General features: G+C 32.0%; 1 protein-coding gene across 1 annotated transcript; it reads left to right on the forward strand.

The window, feature by feature from the left end:
• Nucleotides 1-4066: 4066 nt before the first annotated feature.
• On the forward strand, nt 4067-14934 carry LOC145137286 (myosin-11-like). Its single transcript, XM_079071427.1, has 38 exons — nt 4067-4508; nt 5035-5163; nt 5264-5407; nt 5486-5631; nt 5752-5908; nt 6022-6080; nt 6890-7049; nt 7134-7283; nt 7573-7709; nt 7885-8031; nt 8107-8208; nt 9046-9103; nt 9185-9286; nt 9358-9395; nt 9472-9598; nt 9693-9863; nt 9973-10104; nt 10200-10309; nt 10420-10480; nt 10548-10725; nt 10806-11011; nt 11131-11250; nt 11354-11452; nt 11583-11807; nt 11871-12010; nt 12087-12195; nt 12282-12326; nt 12414-12668; nt 12745-12897; nt 12970-13173; nt 13256-13399; nt 13553-13623; nt 13712-13811; nt 13888-13944; nt 14051-14107; nt 14181-14261; nt 14359-14438; nt 14554-14934. The coding sequence occupies exons 1-38, from the start codon at nt 4506-4508 to the stop codon at nt 14675-14677; spliced, it is 4581 nt and encodes a 1526-aa protein (XP_078927553.1). The 5' UTR covers nt 4067-4505; the 3' UTR covers nt 14678-14934.
• The last annotated feature ends 3666 nt before the right edge of the window (nt 14935-18600 follow it).

Consider the following 18600-nt stretch of genomic DNA (forward strand, 5'->3'; position numbering starts at 1 on the left):
GGGGGGGGGGGAGGATGGAGTACACATTGTGAACACTTAGTACAAAAACACGTACAGGTTGCGAGCATGCTAGCGTTCTAATGGACTGTCTAGAATAATCTGTGGTCGTCATCTATACTCTGTTAGACGACTATATCATCTTTAAAGTCAAGACCTATCATCATTTATTTCATCTTTCATCTCTCATCATCTGTATCATCTTTTATCTACCCGATATATTTACAAGTATAAAAATACATATACAGTTTGAATCAAGTAAAACATGTATAAATCGTTCATCTACCATATATATCAGAAACACAAATAATATGCACATATAGCATGTAATCATCTTAAATACTTCATATCTATGTGTAAGATGAAAGTAACTATACACTCACTTGTTAAAGTGATGACTCGAAACTTGGACAACGCTTCGCTTCTAGCAATTGACTTTTCTTTTGATGTAACCTAGTATTATTATCATTAAGTCTTAGTCTAATATTCTACGTGACTGAAAATAGTATAGACTTTTCAATCATTCCAATGAATAGCGATAATTCTATCAAATAAGGATCAGCCAGATAGGACAGTTGGGAGGCAGGACCATTTTAACGTATAACCTTTCTGAAATCCAACAACCAAGCCAACATGACTATTCTAAACACCTCTCCTATAAGTAGATCAATCAGTATTATATCTTGAAATTACTGATAGTTCTTATTTATTCATTAGGACTATGAATTTAAATATAAATTACACTAAAATAAAATAGAGTGTAATTTAACTTATAGGGATTCCTTAGACAAAAGTCTGGAAATTGCACAGGCAGAACTCCGGGCTAATAGCTACTAGATGTCTGGATCCTAGGGACCTCAGAACTTGCCAAAATACCCTAAATACTAAGGAAAAATTCGGACAAAAGTAGAAATAGAGAGAGAGAGAATTAGATTTGTGTGGGAATGTATGAGCATTGAGAAGCTATTTATAGGCTGAAATCTCAGGATGCGTGCCGCGTAAGGGCCATGCACGCCAAGCACATGGTCGATGTGGCTCCTCAGGTGTGCTAACACGTGGCACACACGCCAATTTTCAGAATTTCAAAATTGCATATCTTCTTCATACGAGCTCCGTTTTTGACGTTCTTTATATCCACGGAAATCTCTCGACGAGATCTACAACTTTCATTTAGACTCCGTCGGCTAATTTTAACTTCATTTATTTACACATGCTTGGACTGTTAAAGCCCGTATAAAATGCATAACTATCTCATCCTGCGTCCATTTCCGACTGTCTTTATATCGTTGAGCTCCTATTAACGAGATCTTCAACTCATGTTTAGATCATTTCAGCTAAAAATCGACCGTCTAAAATTTGATTTATGAGTTGTATAATGTTATGCTAAATCTTAGAAAAATCATATCTTCCTCTAATGAAGTCAGATTTAGATGTTCTCTATATGTACACCCTCGGTTTAACGACTACTACGACTTTTGTTTAGATCACTAAGGCTAAAAAGTAACCTAACAAAAATTTACTTTTTACAACGCCCGTTTTATTATGATTTTATTATATCACTATAAGCACATATACTACAAAGAATTACACATAGAATAGAACAAATAGGTTACAATTGTTGACCCTAACTATTACACCATCTTATAAATGCGTAGCGAGAAATGCGGGCGTTACATTAAATTTGTTCAAGATTCAAAGTAGACTGTCATTTAGGGACGAAGCCCCTGAACGAATGGGGTTCGGGGGGCAGCGCCCCTCATAGCAAGGTCCAAGGGCAAAGCCCTTGGGTGGGTGACATTGTTGAGTGTAATAAACTTGTAGATTCCAAACTTATGTGAAACCCAAAATCAATTTTAAAAACACTAAATATTTTAGTAACAATTGTATTCGCAAAATATAGTATTTAAAATATAAACATTGCCAAAATATCATCAGAACTCATCAATATGAAAGCAACAATATGAAAAGGGATGAAATGCATATGCTTCTAAATCCTAACACATAAGTCCTCTACTCTCATAAAAAGTTCTCTTTCCACACTCAAGGAAAGATGGTAACTTGAAGCATAAACAAGGTAGTAGCATGACACTCATATCTCATTAGAGGCTTCACTTAAAGATTTTTGGTAACATGTGACCATATTACAAGAAACTACACAATCAATTTGCAATATCCATCCCCTTGATCATGACTATCTATAATGTCAATCACAACTGAAAAGCTTACTGCTTGTAAAAGGATAGTGATCCCAACTCTCAAAGTATTTGGACAACACAAGTTGACTCGTATACTAAAGTGAATGCACCTGATCATGATTTCAAAACCCAAACTCCATTTTCTTTCAAAAAACCTAAAAAATGATCATTTAGTACATCTAATATGTCTTTAACATTTCTAATTCCAGTTCTAATGATTTGGGATGCTTTTTAGAGTTTAAAGCTTTGTTCAAACATTTAGTTACAACCTAGTTTACACCATTACCCTATTAAAATCATGAATCAAAATGATTAATTATCACCAAAATCCAAGTTCAAGCTTCAAAACCTCATTTTTGAGTTATAGAATTTGATTTCACTTCTAATATGCAATTATGATGATAGAACTTTTAACTTCTAAACATAATAAGGCTTTAATAACTTGATTTAATCATAGTTTCAATGAATCACATGATGTTTTATTTAACATGATTGAGCTCAAACTCCATTAAAATACCATAAAATTGTTAGGATTAATAGTCTCCTGACTAGGTAAACACGAAAAAAGAATGCAAAGAACAACACAAAACAATATACAAAGATTTACACGGTTCACTTAATAATCAAGCTACGTCCACATACAAGATAGAGAGGTTCGTTTATTAATTTGAATATTAGTACAATGATGACATATTACTAGCAATCACTATCATTTTCTAAATAATACTCAAGGTTACAATAAATGAGATATTTTTAGGGGAATTGACCTAGATGACATATGATTCAAAGCCAACCCAATAGGCCTTTCTGACATAAGATTTTTCGCAAAATCACGTTCTCTAAAAATAAGAGTTCCGAAAATCCAACGAGCTTTGAAATATAATAATAAACATTTCGAAGAAACTTATTTTTGCCGAGTAATTAGTTCGCAAACTGAGTTTGAGACACTTCTACCTTCCATATTCTTCTATCTCTCGAAACATATTGTCTTCGAAAACTTTTGACATCCGCATAAAAGACTTTTTGATACATTCTGCTTCACGGAGCTCAAACGGTAACTCTTTGGGACTTTTCAGTTTGACTTTACATGTCAATAAGCACCGACTTTTGTGCTAAATTACAAAGCAACTTCGTCTGCCAAATCCTCTCTATCTTATATCCCCGACTCTAATTATGATGAAGATCAGTTGAGGCCATGAAACACTTCAACTTCTCTAACGTCACTGCCTTGGTGAACATGTTTGGAGGGTTCTTAATACCAAAGATCTTCTTCAAATTGAGTATACATTCACCGATCAACTCTCTTATGAAGTGACATATCATTTTGATGTGTTTTCATTCTTAAATGAAACACTAGATCATTTTCAAGGTGAAACACAGTTTGATTGTCATAACATAAAACACAATCTTCTTAATCCATGTCCAACTATTAGAGAAAATTCTTCAATCAAAATGGTTTTTTACTGGCTTCTCCTAAAAATCTATAAAAGAGACTTGTCAGATAGACAAAAATTGTAATGTATCCTTTGTTAGTTGGAGAGTAAATTTCAAATTTAGTCCATATACTTTAGTCAAAATGGTAAGATTGATCTAAAATTTAACATCTTCTCGGAGTCATGCTTAAGTTTACAGTCCCTCCGAAAATGAAATGCAAGTTTTAAATTGTACTAGATTTGAGATTTTTAGTAAATCATAAGGACCAGACCCACAAGAGGATGCAAAATTAAGGACAACTTTGGGATGATTTTAAATAGTGGACTAAACTTGTGATTTTGAGTAAAGCAGAAGGACTAAATTTGTAATTACTCTTATTTCAAAGTTGCATTGTTGTGATGAAAAAACTACAAACCTTAGATGAAGTTGCGACACCATGAGCTACGCTCCAACTGGAGAGAAAAACGTGTTTCGTGGCTACGAATCTGCGAAAATTTTGTGCTTGAGAGACAGAAGATGCGACTTCACAGGGTAGCGATTGAACGATGTCACTTCCACAAACAAGGAGACACCGAAGAGACCAATGTGGTAAGACAGAGAGAGAAAATTCGGGGGAAAAGGGGAAAAAGATTGAGGAAAAATTACGAAGATGTAAGAAGAAGAAGAAGAAGAAGAAATAGAAGATGAATCTGAAAAAAATTATTGTGAATCAACCGGGAAGTATTCAAGTTTTTGCAATGCAGATCGATCATTGTCACTGGAATGGAATAATGCTGGAAGTTATATAAAGCTGGCTCAAAAGGAAGCGAGCTCTGATTTTTCTGCGTGGAAAAGAAAATCTTATACAAATCAATCCTAGGGATTCGTTGAAGTTTAAAAATGGTAGGTGAATTTTATTTTTTTTTCTTCTTCAAATTTATTTCTATCAACTACAACGATTTTGCATTCTGATTCCATGTTACTTTCTGTAATCATACGTTTATTGATGGTGATAGTGAAGATTTTTTTAGGAAAATATAAATATCCTATTTCACAATGCAATTAAGATCTTAATGATTTGTAGTTTCATTTTGTACAATTACATTACATTACTAGAATTCATTTGAAGTCAGTAATGTGGATTATGCAGAATATGGTTGTAGTTGTTGATGGGATGCAATTACATGTTATAGTTATAGCATCCCTTTAAGCTATTTTCATATGAATATTACCAAAATAGTTTCCGTATGCTGTTATGGAGCTTAACAGGCAAACCTTTACACATACCTACATTCATTCATCTGTATTTCCATCAATCAATCAATCAATTCATCCTTATGTGCATATGGCTACTTAGATATACTATTAATATCTGTTAACAATATTGCATAGACTTACAGTATGTCTGTGACTTTATGTACAACAACAGAGTACTTCAGTGAATATCATAGTAGGATCTTATGTCTGGGTTGAAGACCCAGACAAAGCATGGATTGATGGGCAGGTTACAAAAATTACTGGGCAAGAAGCAGAAATCGAGACTCCTGACCTAAAAAAGGTTTGTACTTCACATTTTATTTTTAAAAACTATACTTTCATCTTACTCTTAATGACTGATTGTTTATAACATGAATGTTTTTTCATGATTTCTGTTTCAGGTTGTTGCTAAATTATCAAAAGTGTATCCAAAGGATACAGAAGCTCCTGCTGGTGGTGTTGATGACATGACAAAACTATCTTATTTACATGAGCCAGGAGTCTTGCAGAACATAAGAAGCAGATATGAACTCAATGAAATTTATGTAAGTTTCCTTATTCATATTAAAATTAAAACCTAACTAAAATTGCTTTGTTTCCTTACATGTTTCAAATGGTGACAGACTTACACTGGCAATATTCTAATTGCAATCAATCCGTTCCAAAAGTTACCTCATTTGTATGATAGTCATATGATGGATGAATACAAAGGAGCACCTTTTGGAGAACTGAGTCCCCATGTTTTTGCAGTTGCTGATGTCTCTTACAGGTCATTGTTGGATAACTTATTGGAAGCCTTATTACAAAAAGTCGTATTCTAATTCTAATCAATATATATATATATATATATATATATATATATATATATATATGTATATTCTATCATCAGGGCTATGATCAATGAGGGAAAGAGCAATTCCATTCTGGTGAGTGGGGAAAGTGGAGCAGGTAAAACAGAGACAACAAAAATGCTGATGCGGTATTTAGCTTATTTGGGAGGAAGGAAAGCTACAGAAGGTCGCACAGTTGAACAACAAGTCCTCGAAGTATGATACATGACGTATAGTTCTATACTTAATTATTATTCTCTAGTTTATGCCACTTTACATATATTATATATATAATCATGATTAAGCTCATCACATCATTGTGAGTGCAGTCAAATCCAGTTCTTGAAGCATTTGGGAATGCTAAAACTGTTAGAAATAACAATTCCAGGTGATTTGCTTCATGTTATGTAATGAAACAAACAAACTGATGTTTCTCTTTCATTTGTCATCTTTCTTTAGGCTTCATTTTTTGTTTCTAGTGTTTGATAATATAATTATAAATTAGAGTAAATTTACAAAAATGGCCCATGTGTTTTATGATTTTTACCATGTTCAGTCCAAAATCGAAACTTTTTCACTTTTGGTCCTTATTTCAAGGTTTCATATTGGTTTTGGTCCCTGGAACCTTATAATAGGGTTCAAAATAAGAAAGTCACAGACTCACAGGGACCAAAATCAATACATAACATTGAAATCAAGACCAAAATTTAAAAAGATTTCAAGTTTGGACTAATCAAGGTAAAAACCAGAAAGTACAGGGACCATTATGTAACTTACTCTACAAAGAGTAAATTCCAAAAATGGCCCACAGGCTTTATGATTTTTACCATGTTTAGTCCAAAACTGAAACCTTTTTCAGTTTTGGTCCTTATTTCAAGATTTTGTACCGATTTTGCTCCCTTAAAAACTTGAAATAAGGAATATAATTGATATGAAACCTTGAAATAAGGATCAAAATCAGAAAGACATAGGGACCAAAATGGATATTAAACCATGAAATAAGGACCAAAATGGAAAAATATTTCAATTTTAGACTGCGCATGGTAAAAGTGAGAAAGCACATGGACCATTTTTTTAAAGTTACTCAAGCCAATAGTATATGATTGGTAGCTACCATAAAGTGATCAATTAGAATTGTGTTTGTGTTTTCATAGATTCCAATCTAACAATATTTTCTTGTATATAATAATATTCCAGCCGTTTTGGAAAATTTGTTGAGATCCAATTTGACAAGCATGGGAGAATATCAGGAGCAGCCATCAGGACTTATCTTCTAGAAAGATCTCGTGTTTGCCAAATAAATGATCCTGAACGCAACTATCATTGTTTTTACCTTCTATGTGCAGCACCACAAGAGGTATAATATAAATATACATTATCATTAATTTGTTAGCAACTTATCTTTTTATATAAACTTGAGGCTATATTTTTGTGTTATTAGGAAATTGAGAGGTATCAGTTAGGAAGCCCAAAATCTTTTCACTATCTCAACCAATCAAAATGCTATGAGCTTGTTGATGTTAATGATGCCCATGAGTATCTTGCAACAAGGAGAGCTATGGATATTGTTGGAATAAGTAAAGAAGAGCAGGTATGAAACTATAGCCCCTCATAATTTTTTATTTATTTATTCATGGCCAAATTGCAGAAAATAGCAACATAATGTAGTTGCTTTTTTACATATTGCTATTTTTAGTAAAGAATGTAAGCATGTTCCTGTTATATGTACATAAATGTAACTACATTGCTATAATGATTAAAATGTATAGTATATTTCCAATATTGGTAAAAAGAGTAAAGTATGTTGGTGTTTCCTGCATTTTTCCATTTATTCAATGATATATGGAAGAGTTATTAGTACCTTTTTCTTATTCTCACAGGAAGCAATTTTTAGAGTTACTGCTGCTATTCTTCATCTTGGGAATATTGAATTCACAAAAGGGAAAGAGGTCGATTCTTCAGTTTTAAAAGATGAAAGAGCTAAATTTCATCTAAAGATGACAGCAGAGCTTCTTATGTATATCTGTTTCCAAATCCTTCAAACTTTATGAATTTAATAAAGGGTTGAATGCAAGAAATTGCCATGTACTTTCATTGATTTGTTTATTGTAGAATCCTACATTGCTCTTTCTTGCAATTCGCCCTTTTGTAATTTGTAATGAGTTGTGGTGAATTTATGAGCATTATTTCAGGTGTGATTATGTGGGTTTAGAAGATGCATTGTGTAAAAGAGTGATGATTACTCCTGAAGAAATTATCAAAAGAAGTCTTGATCCAACTAGTGCATTAGTCAGCAGAGATGGATTGGCTAAAACAATATATTCAAGATTATTTGATTGGTATGAAGTATGAAGCTGTTTTAATGATAATTTATTAAAAATAAAAACCTCTTTTATGAACTTGTTAATTTGCAGGTTGGTGGAAAAAATTAATGTTTCAATTGGGCAAGATCGTACATCAAAATGTTTAATTGGGGTTCTTGATATTTATGGTTTTGAAAGCTTCAAGAACAACAGGTGGCACCCAAGCTTTATATTTTGAATACTTTCATACTCCATGCATTCCAAAATTATTTCATATGGACTTTGAAAAGCCAGATGTTAGAGTAAATTACAACTCTAGACCCTATGGTATGTCAAAAGTTATGCTTTTCGTTAAAATGTTTCATTTATTGCACATGTGGTCCTTAAATATTAGTTTTGTTGCAAGGCCTGTCCCTATTACTAATGGTTATAAAAAAATCTTTGTATAGTCCAAAGAAAAAAAATACTACATCTCCCTCATTATTCATCTCCTTCACTCTCTTCATTTTCTTCTTTTAAAACCCTAAAAAATCCTCAATCTCCTTGATCTTAAACTCTAAAAACCAACCGAAACCTAGATAAACTATAACTAAAGGAAAATCAAGATCCAAATAAAAAACCCCCCACAAATTTACAGTTTTTTAAACTATTTTATTGCATAAAAAGTTCAAACCCAGTCATCAAAAGAATAAAAATGGTAAATTTATGGGTTTTCTTTTGATTTGGATCTTGATTTTCTTAGTTATAGTTTATTTTTGGATTTGGGTTCGGGTTTAGAGTTTAAGATTAAAAGGAACATTGAGGATTTTCTAGGAGTTTAATTGAAGAAGATAAAAGAGATTTTGATGGGGGCAAAATAGTCATTTTGCATTGGATTTAACACAGACGAACCTTGCGACAAAACTAATCTTTTGGGACCACCTGTGCAACAAATGAAACATCCGGACGAAAACCATAACTTTTAATATACCACAGGGACTATTATTGTAATTTACTCCTGATGTTAATTGACAGTTCTTATCTTTAATGTCGTCGATCATACACATGCAGCTTTGAGCAATTTTGCATCAACTTCACAAATGAGAAACTACAGCAACATTTTAACCAGGTATATAATTACTAAATCTGATTATCATTATTTTGATATGTTATCAAGAAATTGTCTGAAGAGTCTCCTTTTGAATTTCAGCATGTGTTCAAAATGGAGCAAGAGGAATATACAAAAGAAGCTATTAATTGGAGCTACATTGAGTTTGTAGATAACCAAGATGTTTTAGATCTCATTGAAAAGGTATTAATATATACAATACAAACTGATATATGTTTTATATAATTTTCTGAATTTATAATTTTATATCACAGAAACCTGGTGGAATCATTGCTCTCCTGGATGAAGCTTGGTAAAATAATTTTTCCCCTCACATATTCTAACTAAAATTTCATATAAATGATTACATATTTTTGTTTCTATTTTAGTATGTTCCCAAAGTCAACACATGAAACATTTTCAAATAAGCTTTATCATACGTTCAAAAATCACAAACGATTTGTGAAACCCAAGTTATCACGTACAGATTTCACAATTGCACATTATGCTGGAGAGGTATATACATGTTTTAGTCAAAATTTTGCTTCTAAATAATGTTAAATTCTATGTTTTTTTGTTAATTGTACCTCTGTTATTTTATAAATTTCAGGTCCAATACCAATCTAATCAATTTCTTGACAAAAATAAAGACTATGTTGTCCCTGAACATCAAGACTTATTGGGTTCTTCTAGATGTGCCTTTGTAGCTGGTCTTTTCCCTCCAGTTTGTGAAGAGTCACCTAAATCTTCTAAATTCTCTTCAATTGGTTCTCGTTTTAAGGTATTTTTTTTATCAGGGTAAATTGCAGGAAATAGGTACCCTTTTTTACCATTATATACAATATACTTAAAGAGACTGATGTTAATATTCATTTTCTTAATTGATGCAGTATCAATTGCAACAACTAATGGAGACATTAAATGCTACAGAACCTCATTATATTAGATGTGTAAAACCAAATAATCAACTGAAACCTGCAATATTTGAGAACTCCAACATCTTGCAACAATTGCGGTGTGGAGTGAGTAGACTATAAATTATTTGAATTTCCCATTTTGCCCTCCCTTTCTACACTTGTATGTAACTATCTTTCTTATTCTATTCTAAACTGTTCAGGGTGTTTTAGAGGCAATCAGAATCAGCTGTGCTGGTTACCCTACACGCCGTGCTTTCTTTGAATTTGTAAACAGATTTGGACTTCTTTGCCCTGAAGCCTTAACAGGATGGTAGAACTTTTCTTCACCCTCAAATGTAACCCTAGATTTATTACTATCATTTATCTTCCATTTGTTTAATTCCACATCTTTAAAAACATTTCCTTGATTCCCTCATCCAGCTTCGATGAAAAAACTGCATGTGGGAAGATTCTAGAAAAGAAGGGAATCAAAGGCTTTCAGGTATGTAAACATACATATATACATATATCCAATCCATGTATATATATAATTATAAGTTATAATACAGATTGGAAAAACAAAGGTGTTTCTAAGAGCTGGACAGATGGCTGAACTAGATGCAAGAAGAACAGAAGTCCTGAGTAGTGCAGCACAAATTATTCAAAGAAGAATACGAACACATATTGCTCATAAACAATTTATAGAAATTCGGAAATCTTCAGTGGTCATACAATCTTTTTGTAGAAGTGAGCCTCTAGAATCATAAATTTTGATCTCAATCTCCTATTACTAAGAAAACTATTGAAATAACTCCAATGACTTTTAGGTAGATTGGCTTGCAAACGTTTTGATGAGTTAAGAAGGATAAGAGCTGCAATAACAATCCAAAAGCACTTGAGAAAGTATCGTGCGCGTGTGGCCTACAGTAAGTTCCGTGTGGCTGTGCTTGAAGTGCAAACTGTCATACGTGGACAAAAGGCTCGTAAGGAGTTCATATTTAAGAAACGAACTAAAGCTGCAATTAAAATTCAGGTTCGTTTTATAACTTTATCTATCATTTTGTATCCTTATATATATATATATATATATATATATATATATATATATATATATATTACGAGTTTCTAAATTATATATATATTTTTTTGCAGACTCGATGGCGTTGTTATAGAGATTCTAAATACTATAAAAAGCTAAAAAGGGGAGCTATAGTTACACAGTGTAGATGGAGGGGAAGAATTGCAAGGAGAGAGTTACGAAAGCTTAAAATGGTCAGTTACAATTTTCATTTTGATTTTATATTTTAAATTTTAAATTTTAAATTGTTGTTGACTTGTTTCGTGACTTATGTTTTTTAATTTAATATTGTTCCAGGCTGCAAGGGAAACAGGTGCACTTAAAGAAGCAAAAGATAAGCTTGAAAAACAATTGGAGGAGCTGACGTGGCGCATACAGTTGGAAAAACGTTTAAGGGTAATGTATATTATATCTTAAGTACATTGCTATTTCCTGAAATTTTCGTTATATGTTATTATAAAAAAGATTACAACCAACCATTATGATTAACATGTTTAAAGGTCTAAACTAGAGTTGATGTTTTCAGACTGACTTGGAAGAAGCAAAAGTAAGTGAGGCTCAAAAATTTCAAAATGCTGTGGAAGCTTTACAAAAAAAACTTGATGAAGCAAATGCAAATTTAGTCAAGGAGAAAGAGGAGGCAGCCAGGAAAGCTGTAGAAGAGGCGCCACCTGTCATTCAAGAAAAAGAAGTACTTGTTCAAGATACTAAAAAGATTGAATCCATGACCACAGAGATCAATGAGTTAAAGGTAATGAACTTGATCTTCGTTTTTACAATCATGAAATGAATATTGACCTTTTTGCCCTTGCAGGCGTTGTTGGAGTCGGAAAAGAAACACTCTGCTGATTTAGAGAAGAAGTTAGGTGAATCTCAAGAGTGTAGTGAAGAAAGACGCAAGAAGCTGGAAGATTCAGATAATAAAGTACAACAGCTACAGGATTCCATGACCAGGTTAGGCTTTGTGTCTCAGGGGCAATTCGGTAAATTTCCGCATTATATTCTAACTTCTCCATTGTACTCTACCTAGGCTGGAAGATAAGCTCCAGAATTTGGAATCAGAGAGTAAAGTTTTCCGCCAACAAGCTGTGGCAATGGCACCTAATAAGTTCCTCTTACGTAATAAATCTATCCTTCAGGTATTATTTAATATAATAACAGTAATAGTAATAATAATAATTATTATAATAATAATAACAACAACTCCAATTTACAATTTTTGCAGAGATCAGACAGCGGACATTTATTTGCAGATACAAAGCCGCCTCTTGTATTGTTTCTCTTGAACACAACTCTTGTTCTCAAATATGTAACGTTTTATTTCTTTGATTTTAAGAATATATTATTTATTTATTAGGATCTGCATAGTGTGTCGATGAACACAAGGGATCTATCAGAACTGGATGATAAACCACAAAAATCACTGAACGAAAAACAGTTGGAAAATCAAGAGCTACTCATCAAATGCATTGGAAAACACATAGGATTTGCAGGGAACAGACCAATTGCAGCTTGTATTATATACAAATGTCTTCTTCAATGGAGATCTTTTGAAGTTGAAAGAACATGTGTTTTTGATCGCATCATCCAGACCATCGGTCATGCAATCGAGGTTGGTTCCAGCTAGGATTTTTTTTTTTTTTTGGTTTCTAAGTTATGTTAATATTTTTTGTGTGTTAAAAAAAAAGAAAGCACAGGATAATAATGATATATTGGCGTATTGGTTATCGAATGCCTCGACTCTTTTGCTTCTACTTCAACGCACTCTTAAAGCAAGTGGTTCAGCAACTGGACTGGGCCCACAACGTCGTCGAACATCTGCCACGCTTTTTGGGAGGACTGTAAGTGTATTATTGGATTTTAATATTTTCTTGATTTTAATTATTTTATAAAATGTTAAAATGTATTGTTAGAGTTTCCGTGGAGCTCCTCAAGGAGTGAACCTTTCGTTTATGAATGGAGGGTTAAGTGCACTAGAAGCCGTAAGCCAAGTGGAAGCCAAGTATCCTGCTTTGTTATTTAAACAGCAACTTACAGCCTATGTTGAAAAGATATATGGAATGATCCGAGATAATCTAAAGAAAGAAATATCTCCACTCTTGGGCTTGTGTATTCAAGTAATCCCTTATCAATCACACCACTATTATTATTATTATTAACCAGATATTTTTAATTATTTATTTATTTATTAAATTAAAGGCACCAAGAACTTCGAGAGCAAGCTTAGTGAAGGGTGGAGCATCACGGTCTGTTAATACCGCAGCTCAACAAGCTTTGATTGCTCATTGGCAAGGGATTGTCAAGAGCCTCGGGGAATTCTTGAACACCTTAAAAACAAATCATGTTAGTCAAATTTTCTTATTTATTCTTTTCTTGTTTTGCTATATATCATCCATCGACTATAAAATCAAAACATTTTTAACTATTGCCAAAGTTAAAATTAGAACATGAAAAATTGATATGTAATAGTAAGTTCATTTGATTCCATTCCTACAGGTACCACCATTTTTGGTACGCAAAATTTTCACACAAATATTTTCATTCATCAATGTTCAACTGTTTAACAGGTCGGTATACTTGAATCACAATCACAATATTGTAATTTTATTCAAGATTATGATTATTCTCTTTTATTTTTATTTTTCCACTCTGCAGTCTTCTTTTGAGACGTGAATGCTGTTCATTCAGCAACGGTGAATACGTGAAAGCAGGACTTGCTGAATTAAAAAACTGGTGTTATTATGCGACTGATGAGGTATCTATTTTTGAGTCTTGTGTTATTTTTTTTTTAAAAAAAAAAATTACTTTTTGTTAAACAAAAACAAGTGCAGTATGCAGGTTCAGCATGGGAGGAGTTGAAACATATACGGCAGGCTATCGGGTTTTTGGTACTATATTATATTATAATTTTCTCTCAAAAGAATAACATTTTATTTCTGGGTTTTCAGGATTTAATTTGTTTTGCTTTCACAAATGAAATATAATTGAATCTAGGTTATTCATCAAAAGCCAAAGAAAACCCTGGAGGAAATAAGTCGTGGTCTCTGTCCTGTGAGTTATCCTAAGAATGACATTTTCTTAATTTCCTTTTTTTTTTTTTTTTACATGAATCTGTGGTGTACAGGTTCTTAGTGTACAACAGTTGTACCGGATTAGTACAATGTATTGGGATGATAAATACGGCACACATAGTGTGTCCACAGAAGTAAGTTTCTAAAGTAAATACCTCATTTCATTTCATGTCTTTTTTTTCCCCCATTAAGAAATTGAAGAAACATATGTATCTGTGTGTTGTTGATTAGGTTATATCGAGCATGAGGGTGATGATGACTGAAGAAAACAATGCAATTAGTAATTCTTTCCTGTTGGATGATGATTCCAGGTTAGATCTCCTACTCCTACCTACCTTTTGGGAATAGAAATGGCATTTAAGAAGGTTTTTTTAGTAATTACTTATTACTTATGGGTCCCGGTTATTAATATTATATATATGGCAGCATTCCGTTTTCGGTTGATGATATATCAAAGTCAATGGAGCAGATAGAGATCCAGGATGTGGAGCCTCCAAATCTAATCCGTGAGAATTCTGGATTTAGCTTTCTGTTTCCACAGACCGATTAGCTACTCTACTCAGATTTACCTCATTTTCTCCAAATTAATGTGGGCCCATAACACCCAACCTGTCTCTGGTCTGCTGGAATAACAAAAAAGAAGAAGCACAAGAAATGTGGGTATAAGTCATAGAGAAACAACCAAACCAGTGTTTTTGTTTCGTGGGCCCCACCCAATCCTAGTGTGTCAAGAATTATATGGCTTTATACATTACAGTCGCTTTGTTGTACAACACTACTAGTTATTATTGTTTATCTTCATCAGTATATATATATATATATATATATATATATATATATATATATATATATATATATATATATATATATAAGTTATACTACTGTAGTAGTAGTGTAAAAGATTTCACATTTCACACAAATCCTATATCATCTCATGCTCATACTCACACATACTCCAGTAAAATACAAACACTTGAGAGACATGAGTGTTTGAGTATTCACAAAACCCTGAAATGTACCAACCATATTGAAGGCCAAATTTACAAGAATATGCTAATTATGTTAGTTAAACTAAACTTACTTTTTCGAAGTACATACTTCTGATAATTGTTCTGTCTTCTCTTATTGAACTCATTTGTCAACAAGCATAAAAAAAAACTTGAAAGCGAAACAAAATTCGACATGAATGAATGTATAAAATAAATATAAATAATATACAATATAGCACTAATTCTAGACTATAAAATATATTACTAGTACTACTATACAATATATAGAATTATGTTTGTTGGGTCGATCTGATAGTGTCTTTGTTGGGGAGCACCAAAATTATACCACTACATTGTATATAGGTCACAAAATAGAATAGTCATATGCCATATAAGATGTAACATTAGTTTGTTTATGCACATATATGTCCCAGATAAAAAAGATTTAAGTTGTATAAATTGAAAAGTTCATATTAATCATTACATTTTGTTTTCAGTTTATATTGCATTTTGACATTATTCATATACATTTTTATTGATTTGCATATGCTGGAGTGGGGTCTTTTGTTCACCATTACTTAGACAAACACATTGATGATTATTTCAAATAGGAGTCCCAAACATTCCACAATGATTAAAGCAATCTAAGGAACTGTTACATTCTGGTGGAACCGAATATTGTGAATATGAAGTGACGTCCTTCAAACCTGTAACATAATATATATATATATATATATATATATATATATATATATATATATATATATATATATATATATAGATGTTATTCATATTACATACACATATATCGAAAACCCCTTACGAGAGTGCCTAGAATACATTGGATTTGTCATTAAGTTGTTTGCATGCTAATTTCAATACAAGTGTTGTTTCATAGCATACATAAGCATCATCTTCTCGAATTTTAAAACTAAGAAAATGGAAGCCAAAAAGAGAAAGGAAAAGAAATGGAAGGAAAAAAAAACCAATTGTGTTTTCGAGTTTGAAGGAATGGAAAAGAAAGAAATTTTTTGTTTTCCCTCGTAATTGTGCAATTGTGTGTCTATATATTATTAGTTCTCAATTTCTTGACATGATATAGGCAATGTTAACTCACACGATCCTTTAACTTTTAAAAAAATTAATATTGTTGACTTTTTAAATTAGGTAATCATTAATTTTATATTTGCAACAAAGTAATTACAAATATTCACATTTACAACCTAAACCTTATAGATTTATGATATACTTCAAACCATTAAAACAACAAATAAACAATCTAAGAATTAATTACTTCATTTGTCATTAGTTGTTATAGAAGAAAAAATGATTTAAGTTTTTACAAATATGTAAACTATTATAAATTTAACTAAAATTGTAAATAATTTTTCAAAAACCATGTCATTACAAAATCTTGTCAGTTTATCATAATATGATTAAATATTTTATATTGTAAATAGTTTATCATTATTATTTTGTATAATTCCCACTTACAGATTTTGTAATACTATTTATTCTTTAATATATATAATAAAAAAAGATAAAGTAAAGTGTATTTGATGTTTATTTTACTTCAAAAATATCAAATATATTTATAATTATGTATTTTATGTAATCTAATCTCTAGTTAAATATTTAACAAACTCTCAATAGAATCAAGTTCAACAACAAACTCAAATTAGGAGAATGAACTAACAGACTAAAAAACAACACTCAAATTCAATTTATCTTCCGATTAAAACTTCATTCTCTCGTTTTGTCTCCTTTCACATTCTCCTTAAGCCACATTTCTCAATCAATTGATGAAAAAACAGAGCTTTAAAAGTTTAATCATGTTTCTTTGAAACAAATAGGAAAAAAAATAATACATCAATAAAATGCATAAGATTTTGTTTAAGATTTTACTTGAAAAAAGAAACAAAAAAACAGAGCTTGTTATATGTAATTGTAGTTAGGATGGATCCTCAATGGCTCCAACGTTGTCATTGGTGGCTATTCAACGATCTTCTTATCACTCACAAGTGCCATACCTATTTTTTGGCCTTGCTCCTATGTTGGGTCTCATTGTTCATCACTCTCATTATTCTTCACCGGTTGGTAAAAATCGTTAATTTCGTGAGTAAATCTGCACAAGCAAATCTCGATAAACACGCACCTCATACTCGCTAGTTCAAGTCGTTTATTATGCTTCGTTTCATAAGGTGATAAGACATTCTATCATCTCCTTGTTTTGATATAGTTTTTTGTTTCTGTATTATATTTTCAAAAATTTGTTGGATATGATAACGATTTTACTTTATATTCCTTTAACTGTAACTCATGCTCCATTTTGATTTCTGCGATTAATCATGTCTCGTTACTTGTGCCTTTTATAATTTGAAACTCAATGATTTCGATATATTTTTTAGTCTGCTAACAATGAATTAGGAAAATTCTACGTTATAAATATCACTCTGTAAAAATGGAAGATAAATTCTTTGATGAACAATGAGATGCACAAATTTCTAGTTATAAAAAGATGTTTTTTTCTCTTAGCCAGGTTCATCAATTTGGCTATCTATGCTTGTTTATGTTTAGACACTAGTAGAACCTCTCACACTACATAGCCAAAAGGTGTCACACCCCGGCCGTCGGCGGAAACACCGGGCGGTGTAACGTCATTTCTCGTATCATAGTTATCAACTTCCTGAAAACACATGCAATTTAAAATACGTCAACATAAAGTTGGTGAGTTCACAGGTTTTGACTCCATATAAAAATAATACTTTTTCTAAGTTCAAAAGTTTAGTTTTGAAAGTATCATTTTGACTCTCAAACATTTAGTATATATATCCTAGGTATAATGGTTTACTTACCAAATAAGTATATACCTATAAGTCTTATATGTTATAAATATAAATGTTTGTAATTCCATACAAACTAAGTTGCTACGTATAAATCTTATTTCAATTCTATACGAGTAAAACCGCTACGTATAAATCTATTTCAATTCTATACGAGTAAGTAGAATAGGTATAGTGGTCTACTTAATATACAAGTAATATACCTACCCGATTTTTATACTTAGAGTATAAGTCTTTGGGAAACTTATACTTAACATTTATACTTGTATATCGACAAAGTATAATGCTTTTAAAATTTGCTACCATGAGCCTGTAACTGCTGCTTTGACATAATACCTCTGATACAACCCACTCATGATTTCCATGAGGACAACCCACTCATGATTTCCATGAGGACAACACCGTACGCTTCATCGATGCCGGAACAATAGCAAGTAAAATGATAGTTCGTCACTCGCTTATGGTTGACTGTAGCTAACAATCACAAGCGGGGTGGTCAACCCGTATACTAATTATACACGACTTCCTCGCTCACACGGGATTAACGGTTACAGTTCAGAAGATTTCCGCTAAGATCCCCAATCTTAGTTGATGAATACAATTACTCATGTAGACTTCGACGGCTTCCTATAGCTCTAACA

The sequence above is a fragment of the Lactuca virosa genome, chromosome 9 (assembly GCF_052849685.1).
Source record: "Lactuca virosa cultivar CGN04683 chromosome 9, Lactuca_virosa_CGN04683_v6, whole genome shotgun sequence".
NCBI lineage: Eukaryota > Viridiplantae > Streptophyta > Magnoliopsida > Asterales > Asteraceae > Lactuca > Lactuca virosa.